The 17,338-nt window shown below is 41.6% G+C and overlaps 1 protein-coding gene across 2 annotated transcripts in view; it reads right to left on the bottom strand.

Moving 5' to 3' along the window:
• Nucleotides 1-3,351: 3,351 nt before the first annotated feature.
• sema6a (sema domain, transmembrane domain (TM), and cytoplasmic domain, (semaphorin) 6A) overlaps nucleotides 3,352-17,338 on the bottom strand; it is a 131,920-nt gene continuing 117,933 nt past the window's right edge. For both annotated transcript variants that reach the window (XM_049578184.1, XM_049578185.1), the window contains one exon: nucleotides 3,352-5,599. In XM_049578184.1, the coding sequence (XP_049434141.1) occupies nucleotides 4,440-5,599 (1,160 nt within the window). In that variant the 3' untranslated portion in view covers nucleotides 3,352-4,439. The remainder of the gene's footprint in view (nucleotides 5,600-17,338) is intronic.

Raw genomic sequence — 17,338 nt, 5'->3', positions numbered from 1 at the left:
CTTTGTCTTGCAATTAACTTCAGAATAGTTTATTGATTTCCTATATGGGATTAAATGGATTACCCCGAACCTTCACTACACTTCTGCTAATGCCTCTGTGGACAATTATGTATTGTAGTTTTAAAGGTGATTTAGAGTGCCTCCTGTACTAGTCTGCCAACAGAGAGCTGCCCCCAATCTCCATCACATTGTATGCTTCATTTAACCGACAGGATCAATAGTACAATGGAGGCCTCATACCCTCATAACCTAGACTTATTTTCACTTATTAGATATTAAGTTAAAAAAATCATTTTCACTTCACTTTAAAGTACTTTCATCCACACAGACGTGCTATGTATCTGAAGGAGAATCTTATTCTGAGAAAAGTTTCTTAGATCTCGAGGGGTTGATGGAGGTTTTACAAGCAAAGAAGAATAGTGCACTTGAGGTCACGAAAGTACAATATTTTCCTAAAATGGTTTCTCAATTGAAAGAACCCTAAAATCCTTTGCAAAGCTCTGGTTTGGTTTTCCCTAAACAGCATTGCACACAATTCAACAACTGAAGCTGTTCCTTGTATAAAGATATGTATTACCACCTCAGGCAGAGAAACGAGTAGAAAAAGTCAAGGACATATCACAGTCTTCATGACAAGAATTTTATTTTCTTTTTTTTTTTTTTAATTACATTTTGCATTAAATTAAAGAGTTTTTTTCTTTACAACATACATTAAGCTGTGAATCAGATGTTAAGGAAGTGGAGAGAGTAGGGCAAAAAACTTTGTGACGTCACAATATTTTACAAGCTTACAAAGTTCAAAAGGTTGAGAAGTTGAGAAGAGAGTTGATTTGCATCTAATAGCAGTGTATTATAACAAGGGTGAAAGACAAAAAAGGCACACACCAAAGAACCTCACTGTCCACAGCAGCCTTCACAGTCAAACCCAGTCCAGTCATTAAAAATGTTCAAACCCCACTGACATCAAACGCTCGATGTTACAGAATCTCAAATGCACCCACAGCTAAATTTACTCATCTACACAGGATGTGGACATTTAACCTTTTGACCTAGACAGACCTGGATTTTCGTGTTCACATTCTGTGTAAGTAATTCTCCGAGGTGAGCTGCCACAACTGAACATTTCAAGACAAGAGATATTTAGTCGTAGATCAGCATTATTCCAGGCCTGGGAAAGTTGCTGGGTCATGCACTCCTCGTAATATGTGAGGGTGTTAAATAGGGCCCTGTAGAGCGCAATAACCAATCTACAATGCAGTGGTGCTCTGGAGTAAACGCACCCCTTCTTACTAATAGTGGGTCAATTGCACTTTGAAGATCATATCGCCTTAAAGGAGCAGTGTGTAGGATTTATAGTGGCTACTAGCGGTGAGAACTGCAGACTGCAAACAGTTGAAACTTCTCCCATGTGCCAAACGTGAACTCCTGCTTAGGATTCCTTAAGAGGTTATTATCCAGAAGATTTTTATCGGGAGCTGAATTATCCGCAGAGGTCTCTTCCTCTCCTCTCCAAATCTGTTTCATGTTAAAAATCTGTGTTTTTCTGATGGTGTTAGGTTCATCACGGAGGTGCTGATAGCTACAGTAGCCGATGCGAACCCACAAATGGCTCTACATAGAGCCAAGGTTTAGCTTGTCCATTCTGCACCACTGTAGAAACATGACGGACACCGTGGATAAGGGCGCGCTCCTAATGTTGCTCTAAATGGCTTATTTCAAGGTGACAAACACATGCCGATTCTTATTTCCAGGTAATTACACACCAAAGAAAAGATACTTACTATATTATATTCCATTTCTGCCAGTATATCCCCCCTAAACCCTACACACTTCTCCTTCACTGAGATAACTGTCTCAGCTGACCCCAGAACCTGTTTCTGAAGGGGCAGCCTCCTCCCGGCTCCTGCTTCGACCTAATCTGTTGCACCTGACCCCGTCATTTGCAACCTTACCCTGCAAGCATCTATGTACACACGTTAGTCAGGTCACAGATCCTACACGGTCCTTCTCACGTCAGCTGTGGATTGAGACAAAGTTGGCTTTTCTCCATTGAGAAACAAAATTGCTTGATATCAAGAAACTTTTACCTATCTACACATACAACACTAAGGGAGTGCTCCGTTGATTTAAGTGTCGGGGGAGGGTGGGGGGTGATCAATAAAAATCCTCAAGTAAAAAGGGAGTAAAAGCGGATAAAAGGTCAGATTAGTCGAACTCTCAGCCGTTCATAAGGCTTTGATAAGGAGAGTTAGTGAAGCAAAAATAAAAACTAAACTTTCTCGAACTGTTTTCTCTTACAAAAAGGGGGTTAAATAAGGTACTTTTTTTTTAATATTGATGTTTTTAAAATGTCAGCTTTCTTCACAGGAACCAGCCTGTTTATGCAACCGCCTAACAACTGAGTGTTACGATGCACACAAGCAGTCTAGAGCTGTGTTAGTACACCTCTGGGTGCTTATGTGTATCCCTGCACTATGTGTTTGCTAGTGTTGCATTATTATTGCAGTGCACCAGAAAGATACCCATACACTGGCCTTCTCAACTAACAAATGTTAATTGTTCAGTTAATCAATCAACCATCACTCCAAACCAACAGACAGCAAAAAAAAAGTAAAAACAAATACCAGGACTTTAAAATTGTATAAAATATAAAATCAAAAACACTCACAACGTCTTCATCGACACTGCCAGCACAACATAAAGGGTTGCTTTAATTAAGCGCATTAATGGCACAATCAGAAATGAACCACAAAGATGAGTGTGTATGCGTGTGTGTGTGTGTGTGTGCATGTGTATGTGTGTGACAGAGAGAGTGAAAAAAAGAAAGGGAAATCCTCCTTTCCTCTCCTCCCTCCGGACTGTAAGTGTGTTATGTCTAGGGACCAGAATTACAACAATAACACCTACATTCTTTAATTGCATTTTTATCAAACCAGGGAAATATCATGACGTAAGAAAAATAAAAAAATACTACAAGGAGACAAAGTTAACAGCTATTAAAGAAAACATTGTCACTACTTTAGGGTGTAAGGCACAAATTTACATGTGGAAAAAGAAGCAGGCAATACAGATGATTTTGTAGTTTTCTTTTTCACCTGCTCATCTGCGCGGCGCCGCTAGAAAACGTTCCCAGATGGAGACATAGCGCTCCGTTAGCTTGCAGCGTCACTTACAGCTTCTTTTTAATGTGTGTGTGTGTGTGTGTGTGTATGCAGATTCCCGTACTGTTGCTGCAGCTGCTTCTCATATATTTTGCAACATGCAACAGTGAGCTTTGATGGCACCGGTAAGCCAGCAACCAATCAGGACAAATGTTACTGACTCACACAAAACCACAGTGCTGATTGGGGTGGGGGGGGGAGGATGCTCATTGGAGGAGTGAAAGGGTAAGATTCAGGAAGTCTTTTTTTATGATTGGTCTAAAACAATGGAAAGTCTGGTCCATGAAGGTAAAAGTCCCTGTCTGGCACAGTTTAAATAAATATCTCCTCCTCTTCACAGAGGTCACATATATCTCAAGCTGCAGGTCCCACTGAGCGCACAGTAAGACCTAATGGACCTTCAGTCATCAAGAAAGTTCTACGGGCTCCAGTTTAATGACTTTAAATACGTTTTTTTTCTCACACTTGATTAATTAATATTAAAAGATCTCTTCTCTGTCCTCCCTCTCTCTCTCCGAGCCTAGAAAGTCAGTCTTTTTTTTTTCAAAAGCACTTAATAAAAATAAATACAACAAGCTATTAGTATTAACAGTCATGTGTTATTCAGTAACCAGTACAGTAGAAGATTCCTCTGGCCAAGGCTTTCGGTCATACCCAGGCAGGACTTGATTGCTGTAACACTGAGAGGCTTTTTCACAGTTTCTGACAGAACTCAGATCAGCCGTCTGTCCTTTCAGTCCGAGCTCAGTCTCTCTGAGTGCTCGCTCGCTCAGATTTCCCAGTCCTCAAGGTACTGTACAACGATTATTCTCCGAACCCCCTCGCACTGTCTTCTTGTGTGCTTTTTTTACCAGCGTGATAAAGTATCAAGTCAAGTCCCGGTGGCCAAAGACACCACAGACAAGAGAGCCGACGTCTTGGATGCTACAGGGCGCCGTTGGATGAAATATTCAGGACAAGCATCATCTTCTTCTGTTTCAGTAGCACATGTTCCCATGTGTGTTTACAGAGGAACTGGGAGCCAGCCAGAGCGTGAGCTCAATGACGGCAACAAATGACGACAACCATTTGTAGAATATTTACATATTTATATAAAAAGAAAGTGTTTTCTTAAAAAAACGGTGTTGCATTTTTCACTGTACTGTACACCAAAAACAAACAAACAAAAAAACACTAAAAGGAGATGCAAGTTGTACAGTATTCCCTGTTTTTTCTCCCTTTCAGAAAAAACCTTTCACTACTGTCCGTTCACATTGGACTGACTGGCTAACTAGCTGACTATGTGCAGGAGTCACTGGACTTGACTTTTGTTGAGAGTGAGACTACGGAGGGTTTGGGGGGGACATCAGGTTTGAGATATTTGATGCCCGTTCGAGGCAGTGAACCGTAGGAGCTCATTCCAGGCTGCCGTGACAGAGATATGCCCTGTGCTGTCATTTGTATGGAGTCCACCCTCTGAGGTGCAGGGGGTGGCGTCTCCACTCGGAAGCTGTGATGTCTCGCCAAATGGGAGGAGTTAGATGAGTTGGTGTTGTGTTTCTTGAGGACGGAGGATCCGGAAGCGCCGGATGCTGATCCTTTCCGGAGCCCGTAGACTGATGAGTGGACCTCCAAGCGTTTGCCCATCTGTGGGACGGCTGGAGGGACAGTGAGAGAGGCCTCTCGCTGGGGCACACGTGGTGGCAGCACACCATCTGGATCCACCATGGTGAGGTTGTGACAAGGGCTCTTGACTGTCTTGTACTCCAGGGTGGCCCCCTGGTCGTCCATGACACCGTGGCCCATGCCATGGTCACTATGGTGGGGCTGCTCCACGTACTCGTGCTGGTAGGACTGCTGGTGCTGCTGCAGATGAGGCTGGAGCTGGTGCTGATGCTGCGGCAGTGGCAGGACTACCACGCTGGGAATGTGCCCCGGCGAGGCCCTCAGGGGCAGGTCTGTAGAGATCACAGGGGAGCCCATTGGTGGCATGTCCTTGGTGCAAGCATTGATGAGGTTCTGGTTCCTCTCCCACTCCCGGCTGCCTCGGCTGGGCTTACGACGTGGCTGCATGGGGGTGGACTCAGGCGTTGGCAGAGCAGCGAGATCCAGGTGGTGCTGGTCTGCTTTTATCAGCATCTTACCATTCGGCGTCAGTCTCCCGTTGTGCATCAGAGGGGTGAGGATTGCCTCGGGGCGTCCGTCTTTGGCCTGTGTCTCAAACAGGCCCGTCAGCTTGGTCACACTATTCATGGACCCCCGGCGGGAGTGGAGGTGGTGGCTGTCCTTTTCCTTGCGGCCTGTCAGGTCCATGTCTCGCCGCCGGTGGTCACAGACACAGTAGACAATGATGCCAGAGAAGATGGCGCCCATGGCAAAGGCAAGGATGACAGCGATGGCCAGCAAGGTCACGGGAACTAGCTGATCACGACCCTTCTGGTAGCTCTCACGGATCACACCTGCAGAGAGACATGGAGATGACATTCAGACTGGCAGACTAAAAGAAGGACAGATCATCCTGCTGCTGCCGCTGCTGCTGCTGTGCACTGTGGGAACTTGGGAAAGATGCTTATTATTAGACGAACCAAAAAATAGAAAATGATATTGGATTACAATAATCAAAAGACATTTTCTGGGTAAAAAGATTTAAATCATTTCATGAAAAACATGCAAATGAAGCTGGGTTTATCCCATCATGAGGAACACCTTTTCAAAACAAGCACAAATGGAAGCTCGAAGTAGCAACATTCAATATTTCCCGAAAATCCAATCTTAGACTGAAAATGTGTTTTGGAGGGGTGATTATGATTCACATTTTAAATCCTAGATAAAACCCTCTGCTGAAATGAAAAAAGATATGAGCGCAGATAAAGGAGCTGAAATACCCAAACCCTTTCTTCTCATAGATGCAAATGGGAGACTTTTCATAAATCTTGGATCCAATCTCATGAATCACAGAGAATACATTAAAAAGCTTCTGATTAGGCGCTAAATCCAATGAGCTGTGTCATCAGTGTCTTATGAAAGCGCCACTTTCAAAGACTGGCAAAGAAGCGCTGCGATACGGCCAAATAAAAGATAATTCAATAAAAGCAGCTATGAAGTACTCTAGCGGTGGGAGAGTGGGAGCAGCAGGTTGTGTGTAATAAAATGGGGTCAACAACAATCTGCGCACGCATACACACAAGTGTGGACATGTGCACCTCCCACACACACACACACAGACATGCTCACACAGACATGCTCACAGATGATAACCTCCAGCCTGTTGATGAATGTAGACATCTAATGCAGCACACTGTTCCTTGGGTTAAACACACCAGTCCACAGCAGAGAGATTTATAATGCGTTCACACATGACCTGTGGCCAACACAGATCAGTTACCACAGACAGGGATTAGGCAGGTGGACTCTATCACGTAAAAAGCTCCCACAGTGCACCTCTGGTCTTGATAACGTGACTCGGTTACACGTGTGTAGTCTTATCATGGTATATATTATTCACCGTACAGCACATACAGTACATGTGGAAGATTCTTTTAATTCTCTGAGGTCATAAAATCCTGCAAAGCTGCAAAGTGCAAAGAAATGGGAGCTTTCAGTCACTCTGGGGGATATAACTTAGAGGAATAACCTGATATTTATATGTATGAATGGAATTCAACTTCACATAACCCATTATGCTATTATGTGTGTGTCTCCTCTACAGAGGAGGTGTGTTTACAGTGAATCTATGTTCTAAAATAAGCACCATGTGGGTGATATGATTTGTATAACAGCTTTCAGAAATCATTTTCATTTACTAGGAATTTACATAAAAGGTGGCGAGAATGGATGAAAATAACTATGACTGTATCATTTTTTAGTTTCACTTCCTGAAGACGCGTTCCAGTGAAAATCAAGTTTTTAACCTTGTTAACACGTCCATATGGTGTTTTCAAGCTACAAGACTTTTCATGAGCAAAATATGCAGTCAGCGCCATGTCTGAGCGTTTCCGCCTTGGAAGTGCACCAATGACAATCTCAAAAACACAGATTCAAACAGTGTGGATTTCATATGTCTCCTATCTAAGGAGCCAGGATTCAGGGTTGGAGTCAGAGGGAGCCAGGAGGAGTCTGTTGAGCTCCCATGAAAGCAGCAAAATCATACATCTGTGGGGTCGCTGATACATTATAAACAACATTTATTTTAGTCCCAAAACATTAGGGCTGTTAAGGTTCATGTAATTGTGCCAAACCAGACATGATATGTAGATTGATGCACATACATAATATTGAACAAAAGTCCACAAGCGTGAGCTCCACCCGAAACATTTGGCTGTAGCATACGTCACCAGCACTATGGTCAGCACAACAGGTGGACTGGCCTGAGTTATCCCGCTATGGCGAGTGCAAATTAAACACTGGAGCTTGAAGACTAGCTGTAGCAGAAGCTGGATGGTAAATGTTTGTATGAGTGTTAATTGTTCATTTTTCTGTCTTTCTGTCACAACAGAAAACCTAAGCGTAACTGTATTATTTATTTATTTAGTTATCTCTGCCCTTGAGGTTAGTTATTTTAGTTATTTTAGAGACCCCCACAATGCTCAGATCATAACTCCAACCTGGGGAAAGAATGCGAGAACAAGGAGCATCAGAGGAGATGCCAGGCGTAGCTATGTATCATTTTTTTGAAGCTAAATTTCACTTTCAAAGGGTCATGTTATCTTTTACTGTTAAGTTTCTAACATTGTAGAAAGCGATGAGCAAAATCGAAGGTGAGCAGGTAAGCTCCAGCAGCAGGCAAGCAGCAGGTGGGGAAAGAGGCGGGACTCGTTTGCATATACATAGATTAGAACATACTAAATAAGGGAAAGATGTAGAGCTACATCTCAGCCATTTTAAGACATTAATGGATTCTTTTTTTTTTTTTCATTTAAAAAATACTTAATATGTAATGCTGATGAACAGAGATGAGTTTTAGGTCTTTAACAAATGTCAGGAGAGGAACTTTAAAGCTACACTGTGTAGGATTTAGTGGCATTTAGCAGCGAAGATGCAGAACTGCAAAGTATCCTGTGTGCCAAGCGTGCAGAAAAACTGTAGCCGAAATGCAAATGGTCCTATCTAGAAAGAGTGTTTGGTTTGTCCATTCTGGGCTACTGTAGATCAACATGGTGGACTCTGTGGGAGAGGACCCGCTCTGTATGTAGATATAAATGGCTTATTCTAAAGTAACAAAAACACAAATCTTAGTTTCAGGTGATTTAAAGTCATGAAAACATTGTTATGAATATCATTTACCATTTCTGCTAATAGATGCCCCTAAATCCTACACACTGGACCTTTAAAGATTGTTTTTATTGACTTGCATTTATAACATGCTGTTTTTATGACTCTACCTTGTTTATGTCTGATTTTCTCAACTACAAAGTCACTTTTAAGAACTAAACGTATTATGAAAAAGTGACCTAATGTACTGCATATAAAAATAATATTACAGATATGTAAATACTAAACAGCTTCTTGAACATGACATTTAACGTGTCTGTTTTGTTTGTCCACAGGAAACTGACAAAACAAAACATGAAATTACCTCAGTATGAGCTGCAAAAATCAAGGTTTACAGCGACACAGTCTTCCAAACAATTGTCAACAAAGAGATCATTGCAATCTTGTCTTACATGCTTTGTTTTTATGAGTCACTTCACTTTTCTTGCCGATCATCATAGAAGGATTTCAGTTTGCTGTGTAATTTTCCAAAAGAAGATGCCACAAAATGAAGTGTTAGTTGCAATAATTCTGTAAAATCCTGAAGGGGCTGGGTAATCGTGTTTAGGCTTTTCAGCTCGTCTGTGTCACCGAGGATGCATTCGGAGAATATCTTCTTTCTGTGTCTCCTCAGCGAGACATAACACAGACACAGAGACAACATGGTAATCTGTTCTCATGGAACTGAAATCCAGACTCTCTTAAACTAACATCCATAATCCTCGCTCGCTGCAGTCATACTTCATTAGTCCAGAGACATGACTTAAATCACGTTTTTCTAGCTGAAATAAAGCACTGAGCAGCGCCTGAGTGTCTGCTTTGACTTTCAATCTCAACCTGGATTAAAAAAAGAGCAGTTACTTTTGCTCAGATCATTCCTCATTGATTGTAAAAACAGAACTTCACCTTTCTCTTTAATAGAGTGCTGACAACACGCAGCTCAGCCGTAACTCATTTAATGTTAAACAAAAGGTTTAAAAACGTCTCTCCTGGCCAAAATCGTTTCTTATCAAGGACGTGCCCTGCTGTGTAGATAGAGTGAGAAGTGATGAGTGCTATCTGCAGCGAAGCATTAACGGCTGACATGTGTTATGCTGTGGACTCGTGTGACCAAATGGCCGGCCTGTCTGACGAAACATCTGCTTCTCATCCCGTACAGTAACTTCTGAGAACGAAAGAGATACGTTTCCTCGCTGCTATCTTTCATTTTGTCCTCACTTAGATCTTTTTTTCCCCACCTTTTGCTACTTCCCTCCTTTACAGAAACAATGAATCACATTTCTGACTTTCTTCTTGTTTCTTTCACACTGCTCAGCCTCCATATGGTAAGTGTCCTATTCAGTGGGAACTGGGAAGACTGCAATTATAACCTTGTGGTCTTTGTGAGTTATCATCCTTTGGCAGAGACGACAATGGTGACAGGTGGCATTTGAGAGCCGCCGGGTTAAACGGCTCTACAAACAAAGCGGAGGAGGAATACAGCTTCACTTGAGGTGAGAAGCCTTGACAATCTCCAAAAACCATTTACGTAAGAAAATGAAAGTGCAAGCATAAACAAATACTTTGGCAAATCTCTCTTTTTTCCATAATCCTTGTTAAATGTAAATACATTCATCTATCTCTGTCTACAGTGCTTACATGCTGAGAGAGCGAGTCAAAACTGTTATGAATTTTCATGACAGTGAATTTATCGCAGCTAAAGGTTAACCTCCTTCGACCAGGGATTTGGATTTCACATTGAATAACAAAGACGGAGGGGCGCAGAGCCAAACGGGTGTCCATTCTGGTGAAGGAGGCGAACTGTGGGGCGAGATCTTTGTCTTCTATTCTGGGTCCGAGAGCCGAGGTTAAAGCCCTATTTAACCTGCACGGCATGGTTCTTCCTGTCTGCTTCTTTTTTTAAAAAAAGGAACCTTTCATTATTTTTCTCACTTTTTCTCCCCTTCCATCCGTCACTCATGTCTCACACACTTACACACACTTCCGGAGGGTACTTAGCCCAAGGCCTCGAGTAAAACACAAAAGAGAGAAAAAGAGGAAACTTTGAAGACTTCCATCTTTCATGTGAGGAATTGTTTCTCATCCTAACATCAAAGAGAATGTAAGTAGCCACAGAGGACACGGGAGCTGCCTCTGTCGAATCACAGGACTTGAGGGTTTTGAATCAAGGTGGCTACGCCGCTCATTTTTCCGAGGCCCGTTTATGATCTTGGCAAAACTTTTCAAAACTTTCACGGCGTGACCTTGAAAACTATCAAAGTGTTGCTAAAACCCACGGATTTTCTGCTTTAGTCTCATCTTGTTGAGGTTCTGACTGTACAGTGACTTATAATCATCTGGTTTCAACTCCTGCCTCGCCCCCAGAATGCATCGCAAGGCATCCTGCAGTTCGACACTTCTCTCAGCGGTTGAATTGATTTGAATTTCACACCGCCTCGGGCCTCAACATTCAGATATTAAACACATATCTCAGATATTTCTCGCTGTCAAAACAGCCTGGGTCGGCAACACTTACTTGTAAATCAGAAACATTGTAATCTGCTGTGACTGGAACTCGTGAATGCTCTCTCTCAGTCTGTCTGACACACATAGGCACCCTTACACTCGTTTAATCTCTTCACAAGCACCAACTGACTTAAGCCCACAGAGCTCGTCTTTGTGTTGGTGTTGGGGAAACTTCAAAGGTAGTTAAACATCACAGAGGGGTTACTGAGAGGGCCATAACCTCTGACTACGAGACACTGTTTGCAAAATGATAAAAATCTTAATCAGACTTAACTGCACTCACTGATGTGTCACTTGTTGAAAGGCAGAACAGCGGACTTTGACAACTAATGAAGTAGAAGAAAAGATGAAGGAGAGGAGCAGAAAATGTTTACTGCCTCACATTCACTCTGCCTCTGCTGCTGCAGCGAGAGCTTTAGAAACTTCTTATTAGCTTTCAGGGACTTGCTTGTTGTCATCTTTTTAAAAAGGACATTGCTGTTTAGATGATGACAGCAATTCATTAAGTTCTATTTAATCCGCAGTTAGGATATTATCCCATTAAGGCTTGTGTATGTTTACGTTCGAGAGGCACTCGCATTAATGGTGTTATTCAATATTAAAGCATTCATCAGACAATCGAGAGTCGGTGCACGGCATACTGATGAGCCAGTTAAGATATAATTAAAGCCCTAATTATATCATTCTGCTCCTCAGGTATTAACACCGATGTACTAACCTATCCACCTCCCTGCATACAAACTGTAGTATTTAATACTCAGAGGAAATCAACCTGAATTACACGTCCCCAGGAACATTTTTCATCAGCTGTTTGATGCCTTAAATTGACACCAGCACTGTTTGTATTAATGCGGGATAGACTTGTTAAAAGTGCTGCCCAGCATGAATTAAACAACTAAAACAATCACTCCAATTATTTCTGAATTTCACTGCTCTCACATGTTGGCATATTGAAGACAGCAGCTTCCTGACACCAAAGGTTTACTGTCTGTTGAGGTCTTAAATCATAATTTATAAGAACTGTGGATTTTTCTATGGAGAAAATCTGTCGTCTGCTTTTTTTTTGTACTGTTAAAGCAACACTTTGCCAATTTTCAGCCAGCTTTGTATGATGACAATGTGGGCAGTATGTGTAAATGAACTGTGGTAAACTTTCCTCCATCTTACCTGCGCCCAGTACTCTCATCCCCCAGATCTGCTCATCTTGTCTGATAAGTGATCAAACAGTGAAACTAAGCAGTACTGATAAAATGTGAACCAAGATTTTGTTACTGCGTCGCCTACTTCTCACCTTAAATATTTACAGACACATGTTTTAGCCAACCATTCAACCGTAATTCAAAACCATTTCGACCACCTGGCCACCATATTGTTTCCAGCATCACAACGGACAAGTTTGCATTACATCACCCACCAGCAAAAGGATTTATTGATCCTGTGCAGCACAGTACATTCTGGTAGTTGTATGAAAAGAACCATCTTTCCAGTGGTGAAATACTTCTTTAACTCCTGCATTCAATCTTGATAAGTCACTTTTATATAGACCGTGACCCACTCACATGTATTTGATCATGCTATGACGGCTGAAAATATGCGGCAAGCTTCTGACTTCTGTGGACGACTCAAGTGACGTGATTTGTAATTCATCCACCTTTAAATGCAGGCATAATTATTCAGATATGTTTTAGTATAAACCGGGTCCCACGTCGTCCCTCCACAGAACAAAGACTCAGCTTGTATCTACTTGATGAGTGGCTCACTCATGGACATGGTGAACGTGACCATTTAAAATCAGTTCAAAGCAGAATAATGACAGCTGAATGTGGGTTAGACGAGCTTCACAAGCACAAAAGGATGAGCTGCAATGATATGAGATTCAGTCTCACGTGGCCAAAAAGACAAAGCAAAGCTTTTGTATGAACCAGCAAAGGCAAGAGGTCTTGCTGAAAAGCATAACCAAAGCATTAAAATGGAAAAGTGAGCAGCAAATGTGTGTAGAAAATAAAAGTGGCTGAGAGAACAATAAGCTAATCAGTGAAGGAAATTATGGCTTATAGCTTGACGTCAGTAAGGGAAGTGCGTAACGTCGGGAAAACATCCAGGCCACTGTTTCTATTATGATTCACAATGAGCCACAGTGAATTCATCTGCTTCACAAAGGCCTATCACAATCTTTGGCCAGCAAGAAACAGAATCCTGCTGTTAATACACTAATGAAGGTGTTATAATGACAGGAATATGACTCGTAGGATTACATGACTAAACAATTACTTTATTTTTTTCCTCTTTGCTACAGTGCTCAGGCTTCCTGTCTTAAAGGACCACCTCACCAACTTTTAACCTAAATCCTATCATCCTTTTTTTATAGGATTAACCTAAATCCTATCACTCTACTGCAAGGACATATGAAACTACGAACATTAAATTACCCAATGCGCTCGCCCTCGCAGGCTCCTGGAAAAACTTCACCAGCCAAATGCATCATCTGACAGTGAGCAGAGTTCATGTTAAACTAAAGCGTCTAATCTTGTCGGCTCACTTCCAAGGACGGCAAATTTGAAAGGAGACAAGTCTCCATAATCAGACAACCAAGAAATCCTTCTCCTGGCTTTTTTTTTTTTTTTTTCGCTCAGTTGAGGTAGAAGAAATAAAGCTGGAGTGTAATATGTGATAGTTATATACTGACTGTGTTTAAGAGAAATAGCTACTAAATGCTCTCTTGTTCCAGCTGGCACTAGTTGTTTGTTTTGGTTAAGGTTGCAGAGCTAAAAATGGGGAAAAATCAGTGGTTAAACGGACCTTTTCCAAACTACACAAGTTGACTTTTTGGGGTTTTTGGTCTTTTCAACAGTACAGACACTGTAGGAAGGTTTTTTCTACATAGGCTGCACCAAAAGACGCCTGAGAGATCGTCTAGCTGAGCATAAATATGCCATTGAGCACATTAAACCTATGGTTAGGGGTGGTGACAGAATACAGAGACTTAACCAAAGGGAAGCTTTTTGGATTCATCAATTGAATGCATTAAAATATCCTGGTCTTAATGAAGATATAGACCTTACATGTTTCCTTTAATGTTTCTGTGATGTTTAATATGTTTATCATATCTTGAACATATGTTGAATACTGGTTCATGGGTATATTATTAAGTTTGACTGATGTTTCTTTTGGTTATGTTTTGTGTGTTTTTCTTGTTTTCTCATTCTCTACGATTTATTATCATGGTTCATTGGCTTCACCTGTCATGTCATTAACTGTGTCATGTGATAGTTTCTTATTGGCTGCTGCTGCTATATAGATGAAACCACACCTTGGTGCATCTGTTTCTCCAGCCCTGATGAAGACCAACAGTGGTCGAAACATGTTGGCTTTTTAATGAGTTGGCCATTATATTAAAGGCTTTTTAATCTAATCTTTCCTTCCTCATTCTCATTTTTGTTTGGAGTGCCTGGATTCTTTTCCTGTTTGCAGTACAGACACTGTGTTTGCAAATTCGCCAGTAAAGCTAAATTCAAACCCACATTTCAGCTCTTCTATGAGCATGTAGTCGAAGCAGTAGAGGCTGAATTCATTGTATGCGTTATGTTCATGCTGTACATTGTACGGAAGTTTGAAACCAGAATTTCACTGCACAAAAAATGCTATTTTCTCTGCTGGTATTGGACGTATTTGACAGGTCCCCCCTCCCATAACTACAGGTAACATTCAGGATTGACACGGCATCCCCCAATAATGATGGTGAAATCTTCCCCCAATTGCCTTCCGGAAAGTGAGGTGAAGTGAAATGCTCAAGCTATCAAGACTTTTTGGCAGGGGAAAAAAAAAAGCGCAGCCTCCCTGTGTGAGCTGGGGTCATACTCTCGCTCCATAATACCAGCCTCACCTTGGCACACAGGTGTCAGAGAACTGCCTGCAGCTGAAAATAACCCTTGCAGAGCAGCTGTCAAACAGCTGGTATCACCATGAAATCCATGAAGGGGATTCATACCTCTCAATAAACCACAGAAGCTCTCTTCTAATGGCAAATATCATTGAAATGTTTTGGAAACATGATGGTGGAAAAAAAATATTGTGGTTCCTAAGATTTTAATTCACAAATCAAGTTTCTGTTTATCAAGATGTAAAGGCAGCATCATCTTCAGTCAATTGACACTTGTAAACACTCCTCCTGCAAATCATAATGAGTGTGAGAATGCACAACCATCTCTGCAGACGGCCATGTCTCCTAGAAATTACATTTGTGTAATACTAATTTGCTCTCTCAATTACAGCGCAGTGAGAAACATAATTGCTGGATTATTACTGCAGGCAACATCTTTATCAAATGTGCGACATACAGTATGTATATACGTATGTAGGTATACAGTATTTACCACATGCAAGTCACTGGGGGTGTTCAAGGTGGATTACGGGCCTACAAAGTGCTGGGACTTGACACCAGAGAGCTGGGTTCACATCTTGGGTGACAAAAAGTGTTTGGGTTTAAGATAGGGGCAGATTGTGGTTTTGGTTAATTAAATATTAAAGAAGTATTCACTGCTGGAAAGATGGTCTTTTTATATAACTGGTCTGTCTATGCAGTAGAAAGATGCAGATAGTTTTGACATTTATGCTACATGTCCAGAGAAAAAGGACTGTGGCTTCATTTTTGTTCAAAACTACAACTACAAGAATGCACTGTGTCCAACAAATGAGCCCGGTCTCACTGCAAAATGTGAAATATGGTGCTTGGGCAGTGACTTGTGGCATTAGAAACCAACAAAAAAAGGCATCCTTTCACTTTGGCATGATAAGCAGCTGGTTGCTGTGATAGTTTAACAGTGCCCGGCGGCGGCAGGGGAAATGCAGCAGGACAACAACAAAAGTTGAGGTGGCGAAAGTCCGACTCAGGCTGGTGAATGGGTCCAACAAACACCAAGTTTCACCCGAGAGAGCGGTGTTTGCATCCTGTACAATTCTAAAGCCAAACCCTGTTCTTTTTCCAAAATCTAAACCTTTTTGCTGCCTAAACCCAACCATGTGTGGTCAAATTACAGTGTTGTACCAACCTAGTGCTTTTATTTTGAAAGAGAAAGTGTATCTTAAAGAAGACAATGCATTTCACAGGCGGAACTTGACATGATGTCCCAGAATGTCAACAACCAACGCGCCCAGGGTACCTTGCACGTTGTATGTGGACATGGAAAGTCCATGAGCAAACGTCGATACGTGACGAAGTTGAGAGGTGAGAATGTGTTGAATAAACCCTCCCGCTGCTGGATGACGTAATGCGAGCTTGTCCATTTTTTGACAGGAAACGATATGGCAGCCGACTGATAAACAATCTCAAATAATAGTGAAACACTAAGCGAAAATATGTTTGACAGAAATAGACAACGCAGTAACAGAATTTTAGTTTCACTGTTTGATCCAGTTTTTTCAGCCTCCACTTTTATAATACAGCAAACAATATGGTGCCCACTTCCTGTTCTCATATTACAGGAAAAAAGTGCATTAAAATATGTTTCTGGAGACATTTTAAGCGAGACATAGACAATACAGCAATATCTTTATATGATCAACACTGTCTGGTTTTACTTTTTGTTTTGAGTTTGAGAAAAAGAGAAAGAAAGAGACGGGTGGTCTCTCTCTCTCTATCTGCTTCTATAACCTTCATGTCCATTGTGGCAGGCATACGAACAGGAGGAAATATAATCTGTAGTCGAGTAACAGCTCGAGAGCCAGCGAAAATCCACAAGATGACGCATTTTGAGCTGGGAGAAGAGCAGGGAGATGTGGGTGCGGGTAAGATGGAGGGGAATATTCCATGGTACATTTATTTACCCATGCTACCCACATTGTTATGTTACAAAGCTGGTGGAAAATCAGCTAAGTATCCCTTTAAAAAAAGTAAACATATCCTGTCTGATGACTATTTCAGTATCTAACAATGGCCCTCATTTTTTCCTAACCTTAACTAAGTGTTCTGAAGGGCCTTAACACGACCCTAAACAACATCAGCACTGCTGATATGATCAGTATCAACATTTCCTGATGATTTGTCATCAAGTTAAAACAATCCCAGTGTTTCCTCCTAAATCTATTTGCTGTTGCAAGTACAAAGTAGATATATATCCTGATTAAATCTTTTTTATTTTAGGAGACAGGGTTGCACCAGACAGTTTCAGCTGAGATTAGTCGAGTTAGCTGGGTAAACATAAAATACAGAGCTCAGACAGTTCAGGGGTAAAAAATCGTGGCTCAGTATGACAACAGATGACTGAGAGGGACAGAGAGAAGCACTGTTGTTCACTCGGCTCAGCTACAATATCTCACTCCATCTTATATCCTCCCTTATTCCCCTTTCTTCCATCTCGTTTGTTCAGTTCTGTCTTTCGGCCAGTTTGTCTACCTCCTATCTCTGTGCTCTCTCCCTTATAACCTTCGCTGCTACATTATTGTCC

Source organism: Epinephelus fuscoguttatus, linkage group LG6 (assembly GCF_011397635.1).
Source record: "Epinephelus fuscoguttatus linkage group LG6, E.fuscoguttatus.final_Chr_v1".
Taxonomy (NCBI): domain Eukaryota; kingdom Metazoa; phylum Chordata; class Actinopteri; order Perciformes; family Serranidae; genus Epinephelus; species Epinephelus fuscoguttatus.
The sequence above is the reverse complement of the archived record's forward strand: the minus strand, read 5'-3'. Positions and strand labels throughout refer to the sequence as shown.